The sequence below is a fragment of the Rhinoraja longicauda genome, chromosome 12, assembly GCF_053455715.1.
Source record: "Rhinoraja longicauda isolate Sanriku21f chromosome 12, sRhiLon1.1, whole genome shotgun sequence".
NCBI classification, from domain to species: domain Eukaryota; kingdom Metazoa; phylum Chordata; class Chondrichthyes; order Rajiformes; family Arhynchobatidae; genus Rhinoraja; species Rhinoraja longicauda.
In genome coordinates this window covers 35,402,170-35,422,940 of record NC_135964.1, presented here as the reverse complement: position 1 = coordinate 35,422,940, position 20,771 = coordinate 35,402,170, and the positions used below count along the sequence as shown (strand labels likewise).

The 20,771-nt window shown below is 43.2% G+C and overlaps 1 protein-coding gene across 1 annotated transcript in view; it reads right to left on the bottom strand.

Annotated features, from left to right (window-relative positions):
* The window catches only part of LOC144598899 (sex comb on midleg-like protein 2), a 99,106-nt gene that overhangs the window by 18,159 nt on the left and 60,176 nt on the right, over nt 1-20,771 (bottom strand). The window contains 2 exon segments of the mRNA XM_078409471.1: nt 138-273; nt 8,929-9,176. Coding sequence (XP_078265597.1) covers nt 138-273; nt 8,929-9,176 — 384 coding nt within the window.

Here is a 20,771-nt window from a genome sequence, read left to right as displayed (position 1 = left end):
AGTAAAGTATATTTTAACTGGAGGAATTACAGCATTATAACTTGGTCAGTCTTGCAACACAATATCCTAATTGTTAAGTGATTAAGACTATTTTCCTGCCCGCCCCCTATTTATTAGAAATGAACAGAAATGTATACCTGTGGACAATACTGATGGAGTCGTACAAGGAATACTGGCAGCATCTTGAGGTCCCTGGGCACTACTGATGTCAGGTTCGGGCATTGTTGTGGTGGGTGAAGGAGGATGTGGACTCTGTACTATGCGAGTCTTTCTCTGAAGTACAAAAATAAAACTATCTCACAACTTTCCTCAAACCATAAAATATTGCAGAAGGAATTTACTTTGTTTATATTAGAATAATGAGAACTTATTCAAAATAATTGCAAATTTTGTCTTTGAATATTTGCCTTTGGACCAATGTAGAGGGAACAAAGACGCTCCATTGATTTACACTGCTCAACAATCTGCCTTATAAACACTGCATGAACTTAAGGTCACCAAAACCTCTACTATCCATGCCTTCACGCCAAGCTTATTACACCACAATACTTGTGCTTGCAGGACTGCACTATTGCTTAGTTAACAGAATATAGAACAGTACAGGACAGGCCCTCCAGCCTACAATGTCCCTGCTGAACATGATACAAAATTGCCTGCACACGATCCATTTCTTTCCATTCTCTGCATATCCACATTCCTATATAAAAGCCTCTTAAATGCCACTGTTGCATCTGCCTCCACCACTACCCCTGCCAGCGAATTCCAGGTAACCACCACCTTGTAAATACAAATTGCCCTACACATCTCCCTTAAACTTTTCCCCTCTCACCTTAAAGCTATATCCTCTAGTATTTCACATTACCAACGTGGGAAAATGGATATGACTATCTGACTATTCTATCTCCCCTCAATCCCTTTGGCGTTACAAAGAAAACAATCCAAGTTTGTCCAAACTCTTCTTGTAGCAAAGCTCTCTAATCCAGGCAGCATTCTGGCAAACTTCTTCTGCTCCCTCTACAAAGCCTCCACGCCCTTCCTGTAATCGAGTAACCATTCATGCAATGCTCAAATTACAGCCTAACCAAATTCTTACAGAGCTGCATCATGACCCGTCTGACTCATATATTTAATGCCCTGACCAATGAGGGCAAGCATACAATACCAGCATATTATACCAATCTGAAGAAGGGTTTTGACCAAAAACATCACCCATTCCTTCCATCCAGAGATGCTGCCTGTCCTGCTGAGTTACTCCAACATTTTGTACCTATACAATAAGCCCCCTTTACAATTCTTTTTATTCGCGTTGCCACTTTCAGGAAGCTATAAACCTGGAGCCCAAGATCCCACTGCACATCAAAGCTGTTAAGGGCCCTGCCATCAACCATATAAACATAGCACAAAAAGTAAGGAAATTTGTGTTTGGTAGATTATTTCTTTGTTGTAACAATGCTTCTTGGCAATAAATCTTATACCGTTGGAAAGCCTGTTTATTTCCCTTTTAAATGGTGCCACATTTGTAAGGAACATGGATTTGTGGGATGAGAAGCAGAGCTGAGTATATGGGTTGCGCCCATGAAAAATTTGCCAAATCTTCTCTGCCAATGCCAAACAGCTTATTCTGCTGTTGCTATTGACTCTTGTTTTGAGCTTCTGGTACCCCCAGGTGCTGACAATCAGGTGCCTGACTGGCACCTGATTGGCAGCATCTGTGAGCATGGGCCCTGCTGCAGTGGTCAGTAGGTGTCTGCTCCAAGAATCGGCATGCCACGTTTGACTGATCTGGATAGGGCCCGTGCGATAGGGCAACTTCAAGCTGGTGTTCCGCAAAACCAAGTTGCGGCATTATTTGGAGTGAGCCCTAGTACCATCTCCAAAGTGAAGGCCAAGTTCCATATAACGGGGGATGTCAGAGACAGGCCGCGAAGTGGGCGTCCCAAGAAGACGACACCCGAAGAAGACCGTTTCCTCACCCTGTCAGCACTTAGGAACCGTAGGCTGTCTTCTACAGATTTGCAGTCAAGGTTTGCAGGACGATATGGCCGACGGCTCTCTGCCCAGACAATTCGGAACAGACTGCACGCAGCCGATCTCCGGTCTCATAGGGCTGCCAGGAGGCCTGCCATGACTGCCCTTCACCGTCAGGCCCGTTTGCGCTGGTGTCGGCAACACGTGCACTGGAACCTGAACATGTGGAGGAACGTTATGTTCAGCGATGTCCAGATTCTGCCTACGGCAGTTGGATCATAGGGTCAAAGTGTGGAGAAGACGCGGAGAACGCTATGCTGATTGCTGCACCGATAGAGTAACATATTTTGGTGGAGGCAGTGTGATGGTGTGGGGCGGGATCTCCCTCACTGGAAAAACGAGGCTTGTCATCATTGGAGGCAATCTCAATGCAGAGAGATATCGAGATGAGATTCTGCCACCAGTGGCAATCCCACATCATCTCCACAGTCTGGGACCGAACTCTATCCTCCAAGATGACAATGCTCGCCCCCACAGAGCAGGGTTTCTCAGAGACTACCTCCAGAATTTGGGAGTGGAGAGGATGGAATGGCCTGCCAGCAGTCCTGACCTCAACCCTATTGAACACTTGTGGGATCAGCTTGGGCGTGCTGTTCGTGCCAGAGTGACCAACACAACCACGTTGGCTGACTTGCGACAAATGCTGGTTGAAGAATGGGATGCCATCCCACAACAGTGTGTGACCAGGCTGGTGACCAGCATGAGGAGGAGGTGCCAGGCTGTTGTGGCTGTGTATGGTTCTTCCACACGCTACTGAGGCTCCTGTTTATTAAATGAATAAATTGTTAAATTGCCAATATGTCTTGTTTCTTCAGACTTCAATCATCCAATCCACCAAACAACACCGAACAAGAGTCAATGGCAGAATAAGCTGTTTGGCATTGGCAGAGAAGATTTGGCAGATTTTTCATGGGCGCAACCCATATACTCAGCTCTGCTGCTCATCCCACAAATGCATGTTCCTTACAGATGTGGCACCATTTAAAAGGGAAATAAACAGACTTTCCAACGGTATAAGATTTATTGCCAAGAAGCATTGTTACAACAAAGAAATAATCTACCAAACACAAATTTCCTTACTTTTTGTGCTATGTTTATGTTCCCCTTACATTCAACCTCCCAAAGCACAACACCACACACTTGCTCAGATTAAATAGCACCTACCATTTTTCAGCCCATCTATGTCGTTGATCTATATCCCACTGTATACTTCGACATCCTTCCTCACTGTCTGCAACACCTCGATTTTTGAATTCTCTTCCCAATTTTCAAATGCAGTCTCTTGCGTATCTTCTTTGTAATATCTGCCATCTAATAATTCTTCAAGATAACTATATTTTCCTAATTCTGGTATCTTTCCCATCCTTGAATATAATTCTTCCATGTTTTGTTGCAGTTTGTGCATGTTCACAAATGAACAATTCAGTCTAGTGGATTTTATAATTCCCAAAAGATTTTATAAATACTTAAGGGGGAAAAGGGTATCTGGAGAGAGAGTGGGACCTCACAGGAATCAAAGCAGGAACCTCTGCGTGGAGCCACAGGAGATGGGCAAGGTCCTCAATAGGTATTCCTCCTCGGTATTTACTGATGAGAAAGACAGTAAGTAGGACAGAGGAACTTGGGGCAGTCAATGGAAGTGCCTTGAGAGCAGTCAGTGTTACCGTCGAAGAAGTACTGAAGGTACTATCGTGTATGAAGGTAGACAAATCGGCAGGGCCTGATCAGATATATCCGAGAACATTGTGGGAAAGCAAAGAGGAAATTGCGGGGGCCCCGGTTGAAATTTACGAGTCATCCTTAAACACAGGAGAAGTACCGGAAGACTGGAGAGTGGCAAATGCTGTTCCTCTTTTCAAGAAGGGCTGCAGAGAAAATCCTGGGAACTAAAGGCCGGTGAGCTTAACATTTGTAGTTGGAAAGTTACTAGAGAGTATTATGCGGGATAGGTTGTACAGGCATTTGGACAGGCAAGGGCTGATTAGGGATAGTCGGCATTTTTTTTTAACGTGGGAGGTCGTGTCTCACAAATCTGATTGATTTTTTGAAGATGTAACCAAAAAGGTCGATAAGGGCAGAACTGTAGATGTTGTATACATGGATTTCAGTAAGGCATTTGACAAGATTCTGCATGGTAGGCTGCTCTTGAGATTAGACCGCATGGGATCCAAGGAGAGATAGCTGAATGGATAGCAAATTGGCTCCATGGAAGGAAGCAGAGGGTGATGGTGGAAGGTCGCTTCTCAGACTGGAGGTCTGTGACTCGTGGTGTGCCTCAGGGTTCGGTGCTGGGCCCGTTACTGTTCGGCATCTACATTAATGATTTGGATGAGAACATGCAGGGCAAGATTAGCAAGTTTGCTGATGATACAAAAGCGAGTGGTTTTGCAGATAATGAAGATGGTTGTGAAAGATTGCAGCAGGATCTGGATCGATTGGCCAGGTGGGCTAAGGAATGGTTGATGGAATTTAATACCGAGAATTGTGAGGTGTTGCATTTTGGGACATCTTACAAGGGCAAGGCCTACATAGTGAATGGTAGGCCTCAGGGGAGTGTGGTAGAGCAGAGGGAGTGCAGGTGCATGGGTCCTTGAAGGTCGACGCAGGTAGACAAGGTGGTCAAAAAGGCTTTTGGTACATTGATCTTCATCGGTCAGAGTATTGAGTATCTAAGTTGGGAAGTCATGTTGCAGTTGTATAAGACGTTGGTGAGACCACATTTAGAATATTGTGTGTAGTTCTGGGCACCATGTTATAGGAAAGATATTGTCAAGCTTGAAAGGGTTCAGAGAAGATTTACGAGGATGTTGCCAGGACTAGAGGGTGAGGGCTATCGGGATAGGTTGAGTAGGTTGGGTCTCTATTCCTTGGATCATGAGGGGAGTAGATTGGGTATATGCACAGAGTCTCTTGCCGGGAGTAGGGGAATCGAGGACCAGAGGACATAGGTTCAAGGTGAAGGGGAAAAGATTTAATAGGAATCTGGGGGTAACTTTTTCACACAAAAGGGTGGTGGATGTATGGAACAAGCTGCCAGATGAGGGAGTTGAGGCTGGTACTATCCCAATGTTAAAGAAACAGTTAGACACAGGTACATGGATAGGACAGGTTTGGAGGGATATGGACCAAGTGCAAGCAGGACTAATGTCACAGGGACATGTGGGCAAGTTGGGCTGAAGGGCCTTTTTCCACACTGTATCACTCCATGACTCTAATATGCCTCTAAGCGAACACACTCCCACATTCATTTCTGTTTGATTAACATTTCATTTAAGTGCTTTGGGATATTTTCCTGTTATATTAATTATTATTGAAGGAAGAACATAGATTAATCACATAGATTTAGTTTAGTTTATTATTGTCACATATACTGAGGTCCAGTGAAAGGCTTTTGTTTGCACGCTATCCAGTTAAAGAAAAGACTATACACAATAACAATCATAGAAACATGGAAAATAGTTTCTATGTTCGAGCCAGCACCGCCATTCAATATGACCATGGCTGATCATCTAAAATCAGTACCCCGTTCCGGCTTTTTCCCCATATCCCTTGATTCCCTTTGCCCGAAGAGCTAAATCTAACTCTCACTTGAAAACATCCAGTGAATTGGCTTGCACTGCCTTCTGTGGCAGAGAATTCCAAAGATTCACAACTCTCTGGGTGAAAAGGTTTTTCCTCATCTCAGTCCTAAATGGCCCACCCCTTATTCTTAAACTGTGATCCCTGGTTCTGGATTCCCCCGACATCGGGAACATTTTTCCTGCATCTACCCTGTCCAATCCTCTAAGAATTTTATATGTTTTTATTATAAGATCCCCTCTCATCCTTCTAAATTCCAGCAAATACAAGCCCAGTCGACCCATTCTTTCATCATATGTCAGTCCCGCCATCCAGGGAATTAACCTGGTGAACCTACACTGCACTCCCTCAATAGCAATTATGTCCTTCCTCAAATTAGGAGACCAAAATTGCACACAAGACTCCAGGTATGGTCTCACCAGGGCCCTGTACAACTGCAGTAGGACCACCTTGCTCCTAAGTTCAAATCCTCTCGCAATGGAGGACAACATGCCATTAGCTTTCTTCACTGCCTGCTGTATCTGCATGTTTACTTTTAGTGACTGATGTACAAGCACACCCAGGTCTCATTGCACCTCCCCTTCTCCTAATCTGACACCATTCAGATAATAATCTGCCTTCCTGTTCTTGCCACCAGTGGATAACCTCACATTTATCCACATTATACTGCATCTGCCATGCTTCTGCCCACTCACCCAACCTATCCAAGTCACCCTGCAGCCTCATAGCATCCTCCTCGCAGCTCACACAGCCACCCAGCTTTGTGTCATCCACAAACTTAAAGATGTTACAAATAATTCCGTCACCTAAATCGTTAATATATATTGTAAACAACTGGGGTTCCAGCACTGAGACTAGTGGCACCCCACTAGTCACTACTTGCCATTCTGAAAAGGACCCGTTAATTTCTACTCTTTGCTTCCTGTCTGCCAACCAGTTCCCTATCCTACCCCCAATATCATCTGCTCTAATTTTGCACACTAATCTCTTGTGTGGTACCTTGTCAAAGGCTTTTTGAAAGTCCAGATACACCACATCCACTGGCTCTCCTTTATCCATTCTACTTGTTACATTATCAAAAAATTCCAAAAGATTAGTCAAGCATGATTTCCCCTTCATAAATCGATGCTGACTTTGACCAATCCCGTCACTGCTTTCCAAATGCGCTGCTATGATATCTTTAATAATCGATTCCAGCATCTTCCCCACTATCAATGTAAGGCTAACTGGTCTATAATTCCCTGATTTCCCTCTCCTTCCTTTCTTAACAAGTGGGGTACATTGGCTACCCTCCAGTCGACAACTGATCCAGAGTCGAGAGAACATTGGAAAATGATCACCAATGCATCCACCATTTTTCGGGGGGCCACCTTCTTAAGTATTCAGGGATGCAGCCAATCAGGCCCTGGTGATTTACCTGCCTTCAGTCCCAACAGTTTACCCAACACCATTTTCTGACCAATGTGGATTCCCTTCAGTTCCTCCCTCCCACTAGATCCTCAGTCCCCTAGTATTTCCGGGAGATTGTGTCTTCCTGAGTGCAGACAGAACCAAAGTACTAATTTAACTGTTCTGCCATTTCCTTGCTTCCCATTATAAATTCACATGTCTCTGACTGTAAGGGACCTACATTCGACTTCACTAATCTTCCTTTTTACATAAAGAAACGTTTAGTCAATTTTTATATTCCCCACAAGCTTTCTTTCATGCTCTTTTTCCCACCACTTAATTTACCCCTTTGTCCTCCTCTGTTGAGTTCTAAATTTCTCCCAGTCATCTGGTTTGCTGCTTCTTCTGGCCAATTTATGTGCCTCTTCCTTGGATTTAACACCATCCTTGACTTCCCTCGTCAGCCACGGTTGAGCTGCCTTCCCAGTTTTTTTTGTCAGACAGGGATGAACAGTTTCTGGAGTTCATCCTTGCGGTCTTTAAATCTTTGCCATTGCATCTCCACCATCAACCCTTTAAGTATAATTTGCCCATCTATCCTAGCCAATTCCTTCAAATTTCTCCTTTATTTAAGTTCAGGAACCTAGTCTCTGAATTAACTGTTTCACTCTCCATCCTAATGCAAAATTCCACCATATTATGGTCACTGTTGTCCAATGGGCCTTGCATAACAAGATCGCTAACTAATCCTTCCTCATTATACAATATCCAGTCTAGGATGGCCTGCCCTCTAGTCGGTTCCTCTACATATTGGTTTAAAAACCCATCCAGTATACATTCCAGCAAATCCTCCTCCTCAGCACTGTTACCAATTTGGTTGGCCCAATCTATATGTAGATTAAAGTCACCCATGATAACCGTAGTACCTTTGCTACACGCATCCCTAATTTGCTGCTTGATACTATCCCCAGTGGATCAAGCCATCCACAGTGCACAGATAAAGGGTACAACATACAGTATAGTGCAAGATAAAGTCCGATTAAAACCAAAGCAAAGCTATTCTTTCCATTATATATTTTCAGAAATTCCTTTCTGAACAATTTTATCGAACAACTGGGACTGGAAGTTATCTACTGACTCTCTTACCAACAGAATAATATTTGAAGAACTGAATTTTAATAAATTTAAGCAGCAAAGTGGTTAGAAAATAGGTTTCTGTCTAAAATTGAACCATGTACAGTAATAAAGGGAACAATGGCAGCGTTTATAAGTAATTCAATGTAGTTTGCCTCATGTATAGGGTCAGTCATTGAGACTCGAGTAGAGGATACTAATGTTCATCATTATTTTGGTATAAGTCAGACAGTGGCATCCAGCTTTTTTTTTTTAAAGAAAAGAGTTTACAGGACAAGATTATCACTGGCCACCTTTTATTGCCCCACCTCAAGAGGCCTTGAGGATTGTTGGAATTTTTTTAAACCATTGATATCCTTCTGGACAAATGCAGACATCAGGAAGTTAATATCAGAGATACTTTGCACCTCCAAATTTTGCTACATAATGATATCGTTAGGAGACAGTCTGACAATATATGAACCGTCATTATATCATTGCTCTTAGAAAGAAATACACAACATTACAAAAATGAGTTATAGCTGGTGTGTTCATGGGCAAGTAAATCTAAAAACTTAATTAATGGCAAAACTTTCTGGCTTTGATGCATTTAGTTGCACAAATATGGAATCTCATTCCTTTTACTTGACAAAAAATACTTTATAACATCCCAAAAAATCATTGCACATCATGTACAAATATGTATGAATGCCGCTAGCACCTTTTGTCTTTTACAATATATATATGACACATACTTTGGGTTTGGTGTACTACATTTATAAATTGAAGAATAATTTTGGTAGAGGTGTCTGAACAAACCTTCAGTCCAGGCTTTGTTCCTCTTTTCGTTGGTTTGATTGGATCAGCACTAGAAACAGATTTAGGTGATGAATTAATTTGCAATGGAATGGTCTTTTTTGAAGGGGACTGCCCAGGTTGTTTGCCTCGAATACTTTTACGCCCCTTCTGTGTTGGTATCTCATTAGGTTTCTGTGGTAGCTGCATTGTCCTTTTCGTCAATCTGGAAGGAGTTGATGGAGTTGCAGGAATATTCTTTGGAATAGAAACTGTGAATAAGCAGAACATTTAAAATAACTGAACATCTTAACACTTTAACACTAATATATTCCCTTTGGGTCAAGAAACTAACCCTTCCATATTTTCCTTCACAATCTAGCAAGATTATTGACTTCTCCATCCATTTTTCTAACAATGCTCGGTTCAGCTTGACATCAATGATCACATGCTCACTTCCCAGTCATAAATTCAATCCCGACTCCAGAGATGCAAATACAATCTAACCTGACATTTTAATATTGCACATATCTTAACAGGATATGCTGGGGGAAAGAGTTTATACCTCAACCGCAACTATGAAACAGAGTATCAGAAATCGTTATTGAAATGTAATAAAACATTTCTTATTGTTGCTGGCAGAATCTGATGAATAAGCATAATGCTCTCAATCCACACAGTGGTTGTTCTTTAAAAGTAGGTTAATTAGTTGCTCAGCATATTCAGACATCCTAAAGTCAGAAATAGCAAGTTATTACATAATTAGGAAATAAAAGGACCAGAAAGATCTCCAAGCCACCAGTTTTGTTATCAGGAAACTGCAGGCAGTCCACACAAATCAGCAGGGATCCCAATTTTAATTGTAATTTATCAAATTGAACTCCTCGTTCAATCAATCCTAATAAACAATATTACATTAACAAAACATAAAATATCAGATATCATTTACTTATTTTATTCAAATGGTGTTAGATTGTTATCCTTGTTGTTCCTCCCTTTTGAATTAGACAATTTCCATTCATAACCTATTTAAGAAATCAACTTTTAAGGTCTGAAACATTCATTCACTGATAGTGTTGATAAAGAGTGAAATGACTATCAGCCATTATGATCTTTCATGCCTGTATCATGATATGGTAGTTGATGATACCCTGACAAAAACAGTGAATAATAGAAACACTTGGCTGGTCAAATTTGCTCTGAGGGTATTAAATTAATCTGAAACATTAATCATATTTTTCTCTCTTTACAAATTAGCCTAATCCAAATGACTCCAGCAATTGATCTCCAATACTATAATCAAAGTACTAGACCATCAAGGTGGCATTTTGAAATTACGAAGATAGGTCTGCCCAACTACGACCACCTCTACTGTTCCCCTTGGTGCTCCAGTAGTTTCCTATATCCGCTTTTCTTATGAAAGTTACTGCTGAATTTGATTCTTCTGCACCTTCAGACAGAAATTGCCAATTCATAACTTCATAACTCATCATTTCCCATCTGGTGATCTTGCTATTCTCTTCCCTTATTTGTCAGAGCAGAAAGAACACAGAGCACATGGAAAAGCTCTGGTGCTGCACATTTTTAAATTATATGCAAAAGACCATCCTTTCCTCTTTGGAAGAGCCAGCTCTCACATAAATTGATTGTATGACAGCTTTTAGTAGTTAGTATAGCAATCCTACATCATCCCTTACAAAGCAGAAAATAAAATGACAGAATTACTTTTACATGTCTTTGTAGGAATTGCATGTAGCTGCAACACTTACAGTACACCTGCTTCCTTTATCCTTCAAGAGCAGGCATCACATTTAAATAGTACAAGGTTAAAATTCACAAATAATTCTCAAATAAACACAATTTACTAAAATTCAATGCAGCAGTAATTGACAAGCCCCACCCAGGATCTCATAATATGGGTTAATACTTCAATGCATTATTGAAATACATTATACAAGAGGAGAAAAAAAATCTAGTTAAACAGAGCACAAAGTTTTTAAAAAAGCTACAAGAAATATCCATTATTTTTTCCTTGAATAGAAGTCATTATCAGCAATATTTCACATAAAAATGTAACCTTGAATACCAAATTAATTAAATTGGGTCTACAAATAAACTAAGTAAAATTTTATGAAATTAGTGTCGGAGGGAAGAAGTAGCAGGAATATTTAACAGCACTCAGCTGTTTCTAGGACTTCAGCCAAAAATAAATCAGAGGCACAAGAAACTGCAGGTGTTGGAATGTTGAGCAAAAATCAAAAAGTTGGAGGAACTCAGCAGATCAGGCAGTACAAAATCATGCTGACTATCCCTTATCAGCTCTTGTTTATCTAAATGAAATGCATGTATCCCTCAGAATACTCTCCAATAACTTTCCAACCACAGATGTTAGACTGACCAACCCAGAGTTCCCAAGCGTTTCCTTACAGGCCTTCTTAAATAGAGGCACATTTGTCACCCTCCAGTATTCAGGCACATCACCCATATTTAACTCAAATCTCATCCTGCAATTTCCCTTCTCGCTGCCCACAGTTGTCCTCAGATATATCCAATCAGACCTGGGAGATTGGTCTACCTTCAGACGCATTAGGACGTAAGAGCTCACCCACGAACACTTCAGCCACTTTCCCCTCCCAATTTCCTAAGACTAGATCAAGCGTCGTGCTCTCTCATGTAGTGCCTCTACATATTGCCATAGGAAACATAGAAGCAGAGAAAATAGGAAAGATTCAGCCCCACAAGCCAGCACCACCATTCAATATGTTCATGGCTGATCATCCAAAATCCGTACGCCGTTCCGGCGTTTTCCCCATATCCCTTGATTGCCTCAGCCCTAAGTGCTAAATCTAACTCTCTCTTGAAAACATCCAGTGAATTGGCCTCCACTGCCTTCTGTGGCGGAGAAATCCACAGAATCACAACTCTCTGGATGAGACTTCCCGAACACCTGACAAATTCTGCCCTGTCTAAACCTTTTCCACTATGACAGTCCCAGTCAATATTGGGAGAGCTAACAACCTTATTAGTCCTGCATATACCCTCACTTATCCATATAATCTCACTGGATAAATCATCAATAATGTCATCTCTGACCACTGCAGTGGCATAGTCCTTAACCAATAAAGCAACACCCCTCTTTTACCCCCACTTCTTCCTCTCCTGTAGCATTTGTGCCCTGGAACATTAAGCTGCATGACCTGTTCATCTTTTTATCAGGTTTTGTTCAGGTTATAACATCCCAGTCGCACGTACTTATCTCCGCCGAGTTCATCTGCCTTATCCGTCAGGCCTCATTAAAATAAGTGCAATTCAAACCAACATGCCTTCTTCACTTCCTGCCATCTGTCCACTGACCTTTCTTTCATTACCCTCCATACCAACTTCCAGTCTCTCACCTGCCTTGATTCTGCATTGGGTCCTGCCCCCCTGCTCACACCTCCCCCCCACCCCCCTCGAGAATGTTATGCAGCTGCTCCAAAACACCATGGACTCTGGCACAAGGGAGTCAACACAACATCCTGGAGCCTCGACTGCTGCCACAAAATCTCCCGTCAGTGCCCCTGACTAAAGAGTTACCTACCACAATCTCTCTGCCAGATGTTACCCTTCCCTGCTCTGCCTCAGAGCCAGGCTCAGTGCCGCAGCCCTGCTAGGTACTGCTGTTCAACTCTGACGTGTCATTCTACCCCCCCCCCCCCCCACTAGTATCTCAAAGAAGGTAACTATTTTGAAGGGGGATGGCCACAAGAGTCACCTGTACTCCATGTATATTTCTCATCCTCGTGATCACTCACCATCTCTCTTCCTGGACCTTGGGCATGCCCTCACTTTACATCTTATTCAATAAGCTCTCATTCTCTCAGATGGTCCAGAGGTCATCCAGCTGCAGCTCCAGTTACCTAACAGTTTAAGGAGCTGCGCCTGGACACCAGCAGTTTTTCTGACTTCCCACACCCTGCAGGAGGACCATGGTATCAATTTACCTGCCATCACCACTCCACTGAAACAAGAAAGAAAAAAAAAATCACAGGACACACACACACTACCTTAACCTCCTGTACGTCCTTGTTTTAACCTCCTTGCCTCAGCTGCCTCGACAAAGACTCCAGAGTCAAAGACACACACTTGCCCTCCACACAGCACTTCACCCACACACAGCTTCGCTCCCATTAGGCTGCTCTACTATATCTTGCTTTCTTTTAATTTGCTGCTCAATTAGCCCATGTTGATCACCCAACCAATCCACTAGTTACTTTAAATTGTCCAGTCCCTCAAGTTAGCTGGCTCCAGTAATCCTTTTAAATTCATCTGCAATTTTCAGATATTGAAATTGAATATTGATATGATGTGATTGGTTAGCATTCAAAACAAAGCTGTTCACTGTACCATAGTACATATAATAATAAATCTTATTATAGCCATGTTGACCATCTCTGATTTGGTTCTGACTTTGCAAGCGATCATTAATCATGTTGCGCAAGATTTTTTTCCATTCATTTCCTAATAGTGTTCGGCTCACAGGTCTGTAATTATTCAGCTTTTTCCCCTGTTGCTCTTCTTGAAAAGAATTTTAATCTGATATTTTAATCTCTGCTGACTACAAATATAGTATCTCCATGATTAGATACCCAGGCTATTACCGAATAGGGAACAGCTTGATGAACTAGAAGCAATACCTCTAAATAATTAGGCAAGGATTACTGAATAATAGTAAAGGAAAAATAAACATGATAGCATTGTGACAAAATATATTCATTGTTTAATTCTTAAGCAATGCCACAGTACCAATGTTTGTTTGGAAAACACAACTGGGATCTTGGTGCGCAGAGGGAGCTAGATAGAGCTCTTAAGGAGGTATGGGGAGAAGGCAGGAATGGGGTACTGATTGAGAATGATCAGCCATGATCACATTGAATGGTGGTGCTGGCTCAAAGGGCCGAATGGCCTACTTCTGCACCTAGTGTCTATAGCAAAAATTCAAAGTGAAATTTTATATTTTTCCTCCTCTTGCATTGTATGTTGCTTTTCTGTCCTTTGTATAAAAGGAGACAAGCAATTATTTATCATGTGACACGAAGCAATTATAGAGTAGAGTATTAAATGTATGGAGCATTAGTTCACAAATCAATATTCCACACACAGTGTTACTGCTCCAGTCAAACATCTACGCAAGAACAGGCAAAAAGAAAACAATTTTGCAATCCAGTCAAGAATATTCACCCTTCTCCCAAAGTAATAATATTTTATTAAATGATAATTTTAACAAGGAAAGTTTATTAAACTGTTACAATCTTACAAACTGTTACAATTAAACTTTGGCAAACTAGATTAGGTATTCTTTAAAAAGAAAGCACAATATCTACTGAGAAACAATTGAAGCTTACAAGTCTTTCAATAAGAAATTTCTCAACAATAGCTAGATACCAAAAGTTAAACTACAACTAACAATCATAATGCATTTATAATTATTGACCACAATAGTAAAAAACAGGATTCACTAATTGCATCAGAATACGTATCATTTTTTAAAAATCACAACATCTAGCTCCAAATCTAATGACACCAATTTAGGACTTTTATTTGTAAAGAAAGGGTACTGCACATTTGAATTTGAGCACGCTTGTCAAACAAAAGCTATACAAGCAAATAACAAAGACACCCAAACTTGGTTCAATTTAACAAGACCAAAATAAAAATAAAATTTCATGCTTTAGTGTTTACCGTGGTGATTTTAGATTTCTCTCTTTCTGAGACCAACTATCAGCTTAAGAACCCTGAATTTTCCTTCTAAATTTCCTCTGGTGACTGCACTTTCTTTTCCATCGACCAACCCTTCAACAAAGCCCATGCTGATTGAAGCTCAATTGTCAAACAGCACGTTGACGATATTTGCATTAGTTTGGGGATCTGGGGGATGCGGGGGAAGGGTAGAAAAGAGAAGTGTTGCATTTTTAACTAATGTGTATACTGTGTGCAGGCTAAAGTGACAGTCTCATCAGTCACCTGCTCCCACTATCTTTGCCCCTGCTTTTGCACAAGGCGAAAAGGTTAAAAAGGGTCAAAGGTCCACAAAAGGCAGAAACCCAAATTAGTAATTTGCATTTGTAGACAAAGGCAGCCATTCCAAAATATATGCAATAAAACAAAACCAGAAACACTTGTATTAAATTCTCATGCAGTGGTTGTTTAACACTCAATAGCACACACAGGTTTTGGCAATCTGATTATATTAAGAGATAAGGTAATATGCAACATTGATTTCATAATGAACTCTATCGTACTGAAACACTATTTTTACAGCAACGTAAAATTTAAAAATATGCAAAAGTCAATGCACGTACGAGTTCTGTATGGTCAAAACTAGGCAAAGTTCAATTCATTTCCATCTTCTGCTTCTCAGTCGATGATCACAGCATACCAAGTCCCAAGAGTATTAAGGCAACTTGTTTTTTAAAAATTATTTAAAACAAGCTACCTTGGCCACCCCAGAAGAAAGGTCGAAGTCATGACAATATTCTATATGAGCACTTTACAGATTAGACTCAAAATCTTTGCATTAAAGCCACATACATTCAGCCTTTTTAGAGCTGGAGATTTATAAGCAATTATCCACCCAGGTAACCTTTGGTAGTCAAGTTTTCACATGCATACATTAATTTGAATATTTCATATATTCAAAGACCAGATATAACACAAGACCACTTCCAAGAATAATACAGAACATACAAAGTACAGTAACAGGCCCTTCAGCCCACAATGTCTATGCTGAACACGATACCAATACCAACTCTTATCTGCCTACACGTAGAGTCATACAGCATGGAAACAGACCCTTGGGCCCAACTTGCCCACACTGGCAACATGCCCCATCTACACTGGTCCCACATGCTCATGCTTGGCCCTCCAAACCTATTCTATCCAAATTATTGAAAGATACGCTAAAAGGCAGATCAAAGCCAGCAACGAGGATCAAGAAAGGTGAAGCCCACAATGGTCCATTGTTGGCAATGGGGAAGGTGATAATGAGTAATACAAAGAGTGAAATTCAGCAGGACGACAGTGAAACTAGTATGATGACTAGGGTGGGGGGGGGGGGGGGGGGGGGAATGCAAGGGTTACTTGGTTAGAGAAATCACTATTCATACTGCTGGGTTGTGAGGTGCCCAAGCAAAATATGAGGTGCTGTTACTCCAATTTGCGTTTGGCCTCACAGGACAGAAAGGTCAGTATGGGAATGGGAGTTAAAGTGTTGGAAGGAACGGCAGATGCTGGTTTAAACCAAAGATAGATACAAAATGCTGGAGTAACCCTGTGGGACAGGCAGCATCTCTGGAGAGAAGGAATAGGTGACGTTTCGAGTTGAGATGGGGTCTGAAGAAGGATCTTGACCCGAAACGTCACCCATTCCTTCTCTCCAGAGATATTGTCTGTCCCAGGCAACAGGCAGATTGCGAAGCCCAAAGCAAACTGAGTGACGGTGTTCAGCGAAACGATCGGCCAGTCTGCGCTAGGTCTCGCCGATATATAGGAGTCCACACCTGGAACAGCGGAAACAGTAGATGAGGCTGGAGGTGTAAGTAAACATTTTGCCTCACCTGAAAGGATTTTCAAGGTCCCTGGACAGCGTCGATGGAGGAGGTATAGAGGCAGGTGGTGCATCTCCTGTGGTTTCAGGGGAAAGTACCTCAGAAAGTTGTGGCTTGGGTGGAAAGCGATGAGTTAACCAGTTAGTTGCAGAGGGAATGGTCTTTGCGGAAAGCAGAAAGGGGTGGAGATTGGAAGATGCTACTAGTGGTGGGATCCCATTGGAGGTGGCGAGGATGTTGGAGGATTAAGTGCTGTGTGCGACGGCTGATGGTGTGAAAGGTGAGGGGGAGAGGGAGCAAGAGTGGAGCTGCGGGGTACCGTGGAGACATGTGTCAGGGCCTAATCTATAATAAAAGAGGGGAACCCCCGTTCCCTAAAGAAAGTGGACATTTTGGAAGTCCTGGTATGGAACACCTCATCGTGGGTGCAGATGCAGCCTAAACGGAGAAATTGGGTGTAGTGGATAAAGTCTTTACAGGAGGCAGGGTGGGAAGAAGTTGTAGTCCAGATAGTTGTGGGTCAGTAGGTTTATAATAGATGTCAGTCAGTAGCTAACTCCTGTGATGGAGACGGTGAGATCAAGGGAAGGGAGGGAGGTGTCAGAAATGGTTCAAGTGAATTTGAGTGCAGAATAGAAATTGGTAGTGAAGTTAATGAAATCCATGAGTTCTGCATGGGTCCAGGAGATAGCCCCGATACAATCGTCAATGTGGCAGAGAGAGTTCGGGAATAGTGCCAGGGTATGGCTGGAACAGGTATTGTTCAATGCACCCGACAAAGAGGCAGACTCAGCTGGGGTCCATGGCCACATTTTTTATTTGGAGACAGTCAGAGGAGTCAAGGGGGAAGGAGCTGGTGGAGGAGAGTGTTAGTGGAGGGAAATTAGCTGGTTCTGCAGTCAAGGAAGAACCGGAGGACATTATTGCCTTCCTGCTGGGGATGGAGTGACTGGACATCCATTGTAACATATATAATTTGCTACATATAACAGAGAAATCAGCTACAACTTTTGAAAATATTATCTAGAATTTAAATAGTCAATTCTAAGATTTATCAGTCCATATCACAGATAAACAAGTGTTTCAACAATCTCAAGTAAACAAAGAATAATTAACAACTAAGTGCTACCTTTTTGTTAGGAGTCTTGATCTGACCAATTGGCTGAGATGAGAATGTTGCATCTTCACTCTTTCACATTCAAAGTGTTTTCAAGCAACTATATAGATTTGAGTAGGAAAATAACTGCAGATGCTGATACAAATAGAAGGTATCACAAAATGCTGGAGTAACTCAGCGGGTCAGACAGCATCTCTGGAGAGAAGGAATGGGTGATGTTTTGGGTCGAGACCCTTCTTCAGACCCGTAGAGTAGGAGGGCAGGAGGAATCACAGAGGGGAAGCAGCGAGAGAGCATGTTGCTAAACTCTCGTCGAAGAGAGGAGAACTTCTTCAAAGTAGACATACCATGAGGAGAAATCGCAGTGGAGCGGCAAGTTGTGTAGGAAAATAACTGCAGATGTTGGTACAAATAGAAGCGATCACAAAATGCTGGAGTAACTCAGCAGGTCAGGCAGCATCTCTGGAGAGAAGGAATGGGTGACATTTCGGGTCGAGACCCTTCTTCAGACCCTTCTTCTGAAGAAGGGTCTCGACCCGAAATATCACCCATTCCTTCTCTCCACTATATAGATTTGAGTATCATTTCAAAATATAACTATTAAACAAAATCTTAACCTCATGAGTTAAGCCAAAATAAAATGACAGCGAATCAGAACCAGCCTCTTGTCCAAATGTTGTGAACTAAACTAAATTTTAGGAACTAAAGTTGTTCAATATACTTTGCAACACTCGTGAATTTCAAAAACAACTATGTTTTACAAGATATATATATATATATATATATATATATATACACACACACACACACACACACACACACACACACAGAGTCAACATTTCTGGAATAAAGCAATATTATTGATCGTTATCTTTAAAATGCTAGATTTTTAAAAAGGAAAATTTAAAATATAAAGGTTTAACTTCCGGAAAAAAACGCGGTGCGATGATTCATGCCTTTCCGTGAAAAAAAGTAGCATATCTATGTCTGTTTGTGGGGAAATAATGAAGTTTAGGAATGTAATTATTTCATAAGAACTTCATTATGCTGAAAGGAATAAGTATGACAGGGCCAAAGATTTGAATGCAAGTACAATGCCCTCCATAATGTTTGGGACAAAGACCCATCATTTATTTATTTGCCTCTGAACTCCACAATTTGAGATTTGTAATAGAAAAAAATCCCATGTTGTTAAAATGCACATTATCAGATTTTAATAAAGGCCATTTTTATACATTTTGGTTTCACCATGTAGAAATTACAAGAGTGTTGATACATAGTCGCCCCATTTCAGGGCACCATTATGTTTGGGACACAACAATGTCATGTAAATTAAAGTAGTCATGTTTAGTATGTTGTTGCACATCCTTTGCATGCAATGACTGCTTGAAGTCTGCGATTCATGGACATCACCAGTTGAAGTGTGTCTTCTCTGGTGATGCTCTGCCAGGCCTGTATCACAGCCATCTTTAGCTTATGCTTGTTTCGGGGGCTAGTCCCCTTCAGTTTTCTCTTTCACGTATAAAAGGCATGCTCAATTAGGTTCAGATCGGGTGATCGACTTGGCTACTCAAGAATTGACCCTTTTTTGGTTTGAAAAACTCCTTTGTTGCTTTAGCAGTATGTTTGGGATCATTGTCTTGCTGTAGAATGAATCGCCGGCCAATGAGTTTTGAGGCATTTGTTTGAACTGGAGCAAATAGGATGTGTCTGTACACTTAAGAATCCATTATGCTACTACCATCAGCAGTAGTAGCTCCTCGTAGGAGGGAAGGGGAGAGTACGACTAAGTTCCTGGTAGAGGGGGTACAGGGAAGGGGAGAGGGTGTGATTGAGGAGCCCTGGACCCAAAGCCTCTCCTGTATTGGTGTAGCACCCTCAACCCCCCCACTCACCCCCCCCTCCCTACCCTCAAATCATCCCCTCCCCTCCCTACACCCCACTCTCCCATCTTCCCTGACCCCCTTCCCCCCCACCCCCTCTCTCATTCCCCCCACCACCCCCACCCCTACTGTCCCCTTCCCCCCCACCCCACCTCCTCCCCACCACCACTCTTTCCTCCTCCCCACCACTCTTTCCTCCTCCCCACCCCCACCCTGCCCTCCTCCCCAGTCCCACTCTCCCTCCCAAACCCAACTGGCACCCTCCCCCACCCCCCACCTTCCCCCACTCCCTCCTCCCCCACATCCCCCTATTCTCTCCTCCCCAGCCCCACTCTCACTCTACCCCACCCCCTTTCCCCCACTCTCTCTCCCCCCCCAACCTCCCATTCTCTCCTCCCCCAGCCCCACTCTCACTCTCCCCCACCCCCCCTCTCCTCCACCCTTCCTCCCCACCCCCTCCCCACTCTCACCCCCCACCCACTCGCCCCACCCCCATTCTCACTGCCCCCCTTCCCACCCCACTTTCCCCTGACCCCCACTGTCCCCTCCCCAGTCCCACTCTCTCTCCCATCCCCTCTCCTCCCCCCTCCAACCCCCACCCACCCCTTCACCCACTCGCCCCACTCCATTCTCACTGCCCCCCTTCCCCCCACCCCCTCTCCCCCTTCCCCCACCCTGCCTTGACCCCCACTGTCCCCCTCCCCAGTCCCACTCTCCCCTCCCACCCCCATTCTCTCCTCCTCCCACTCTCCCCTCCCCCCACTCTTACTCTCCCTCACCCCCTCTCTCTCCTCCCTCACTCCCCTCCTCCCACACTCTCCACCCCCCACGCTCACCCCCCTCCTACCCCCATCCTCCCCTCCATCCACTCGTCCCCCACTCCCCTCCGCAGACCCATTGGCGGCGAAAGGCACTTACGGAGCGTGCAGGGAGGAGGAGGGAGCTCCGGAGTGCAGCCGTTACTGTGGCCTGGCCGAGCCGCGCGCACAAGATGGTGGAGCGTGAGGAGGAGAGCGGGCGCCATCTTTCTGAAGTCACGACGGGGCCGTCGGTGGCAGCGGCCCTCGTCTACGCCGCCATCGGTGGAAGCGGCCGCTGAAGGAGGAGGAGAAGAAGTTGCCCGCTGCGGCTTGTGTGCGGTAACGGTGTGGCGCGCTGGGCCCGGGCGATAGCGGGGACTCGAGGAAGGATGAGTGGACCATCAGTCCAACCATCTCCCTCCTGCTCGGAGTGTCCCCTGGGTGTAGGAGAGTGGGGAGAGCGAGGGGCGAGGGGAGAGAA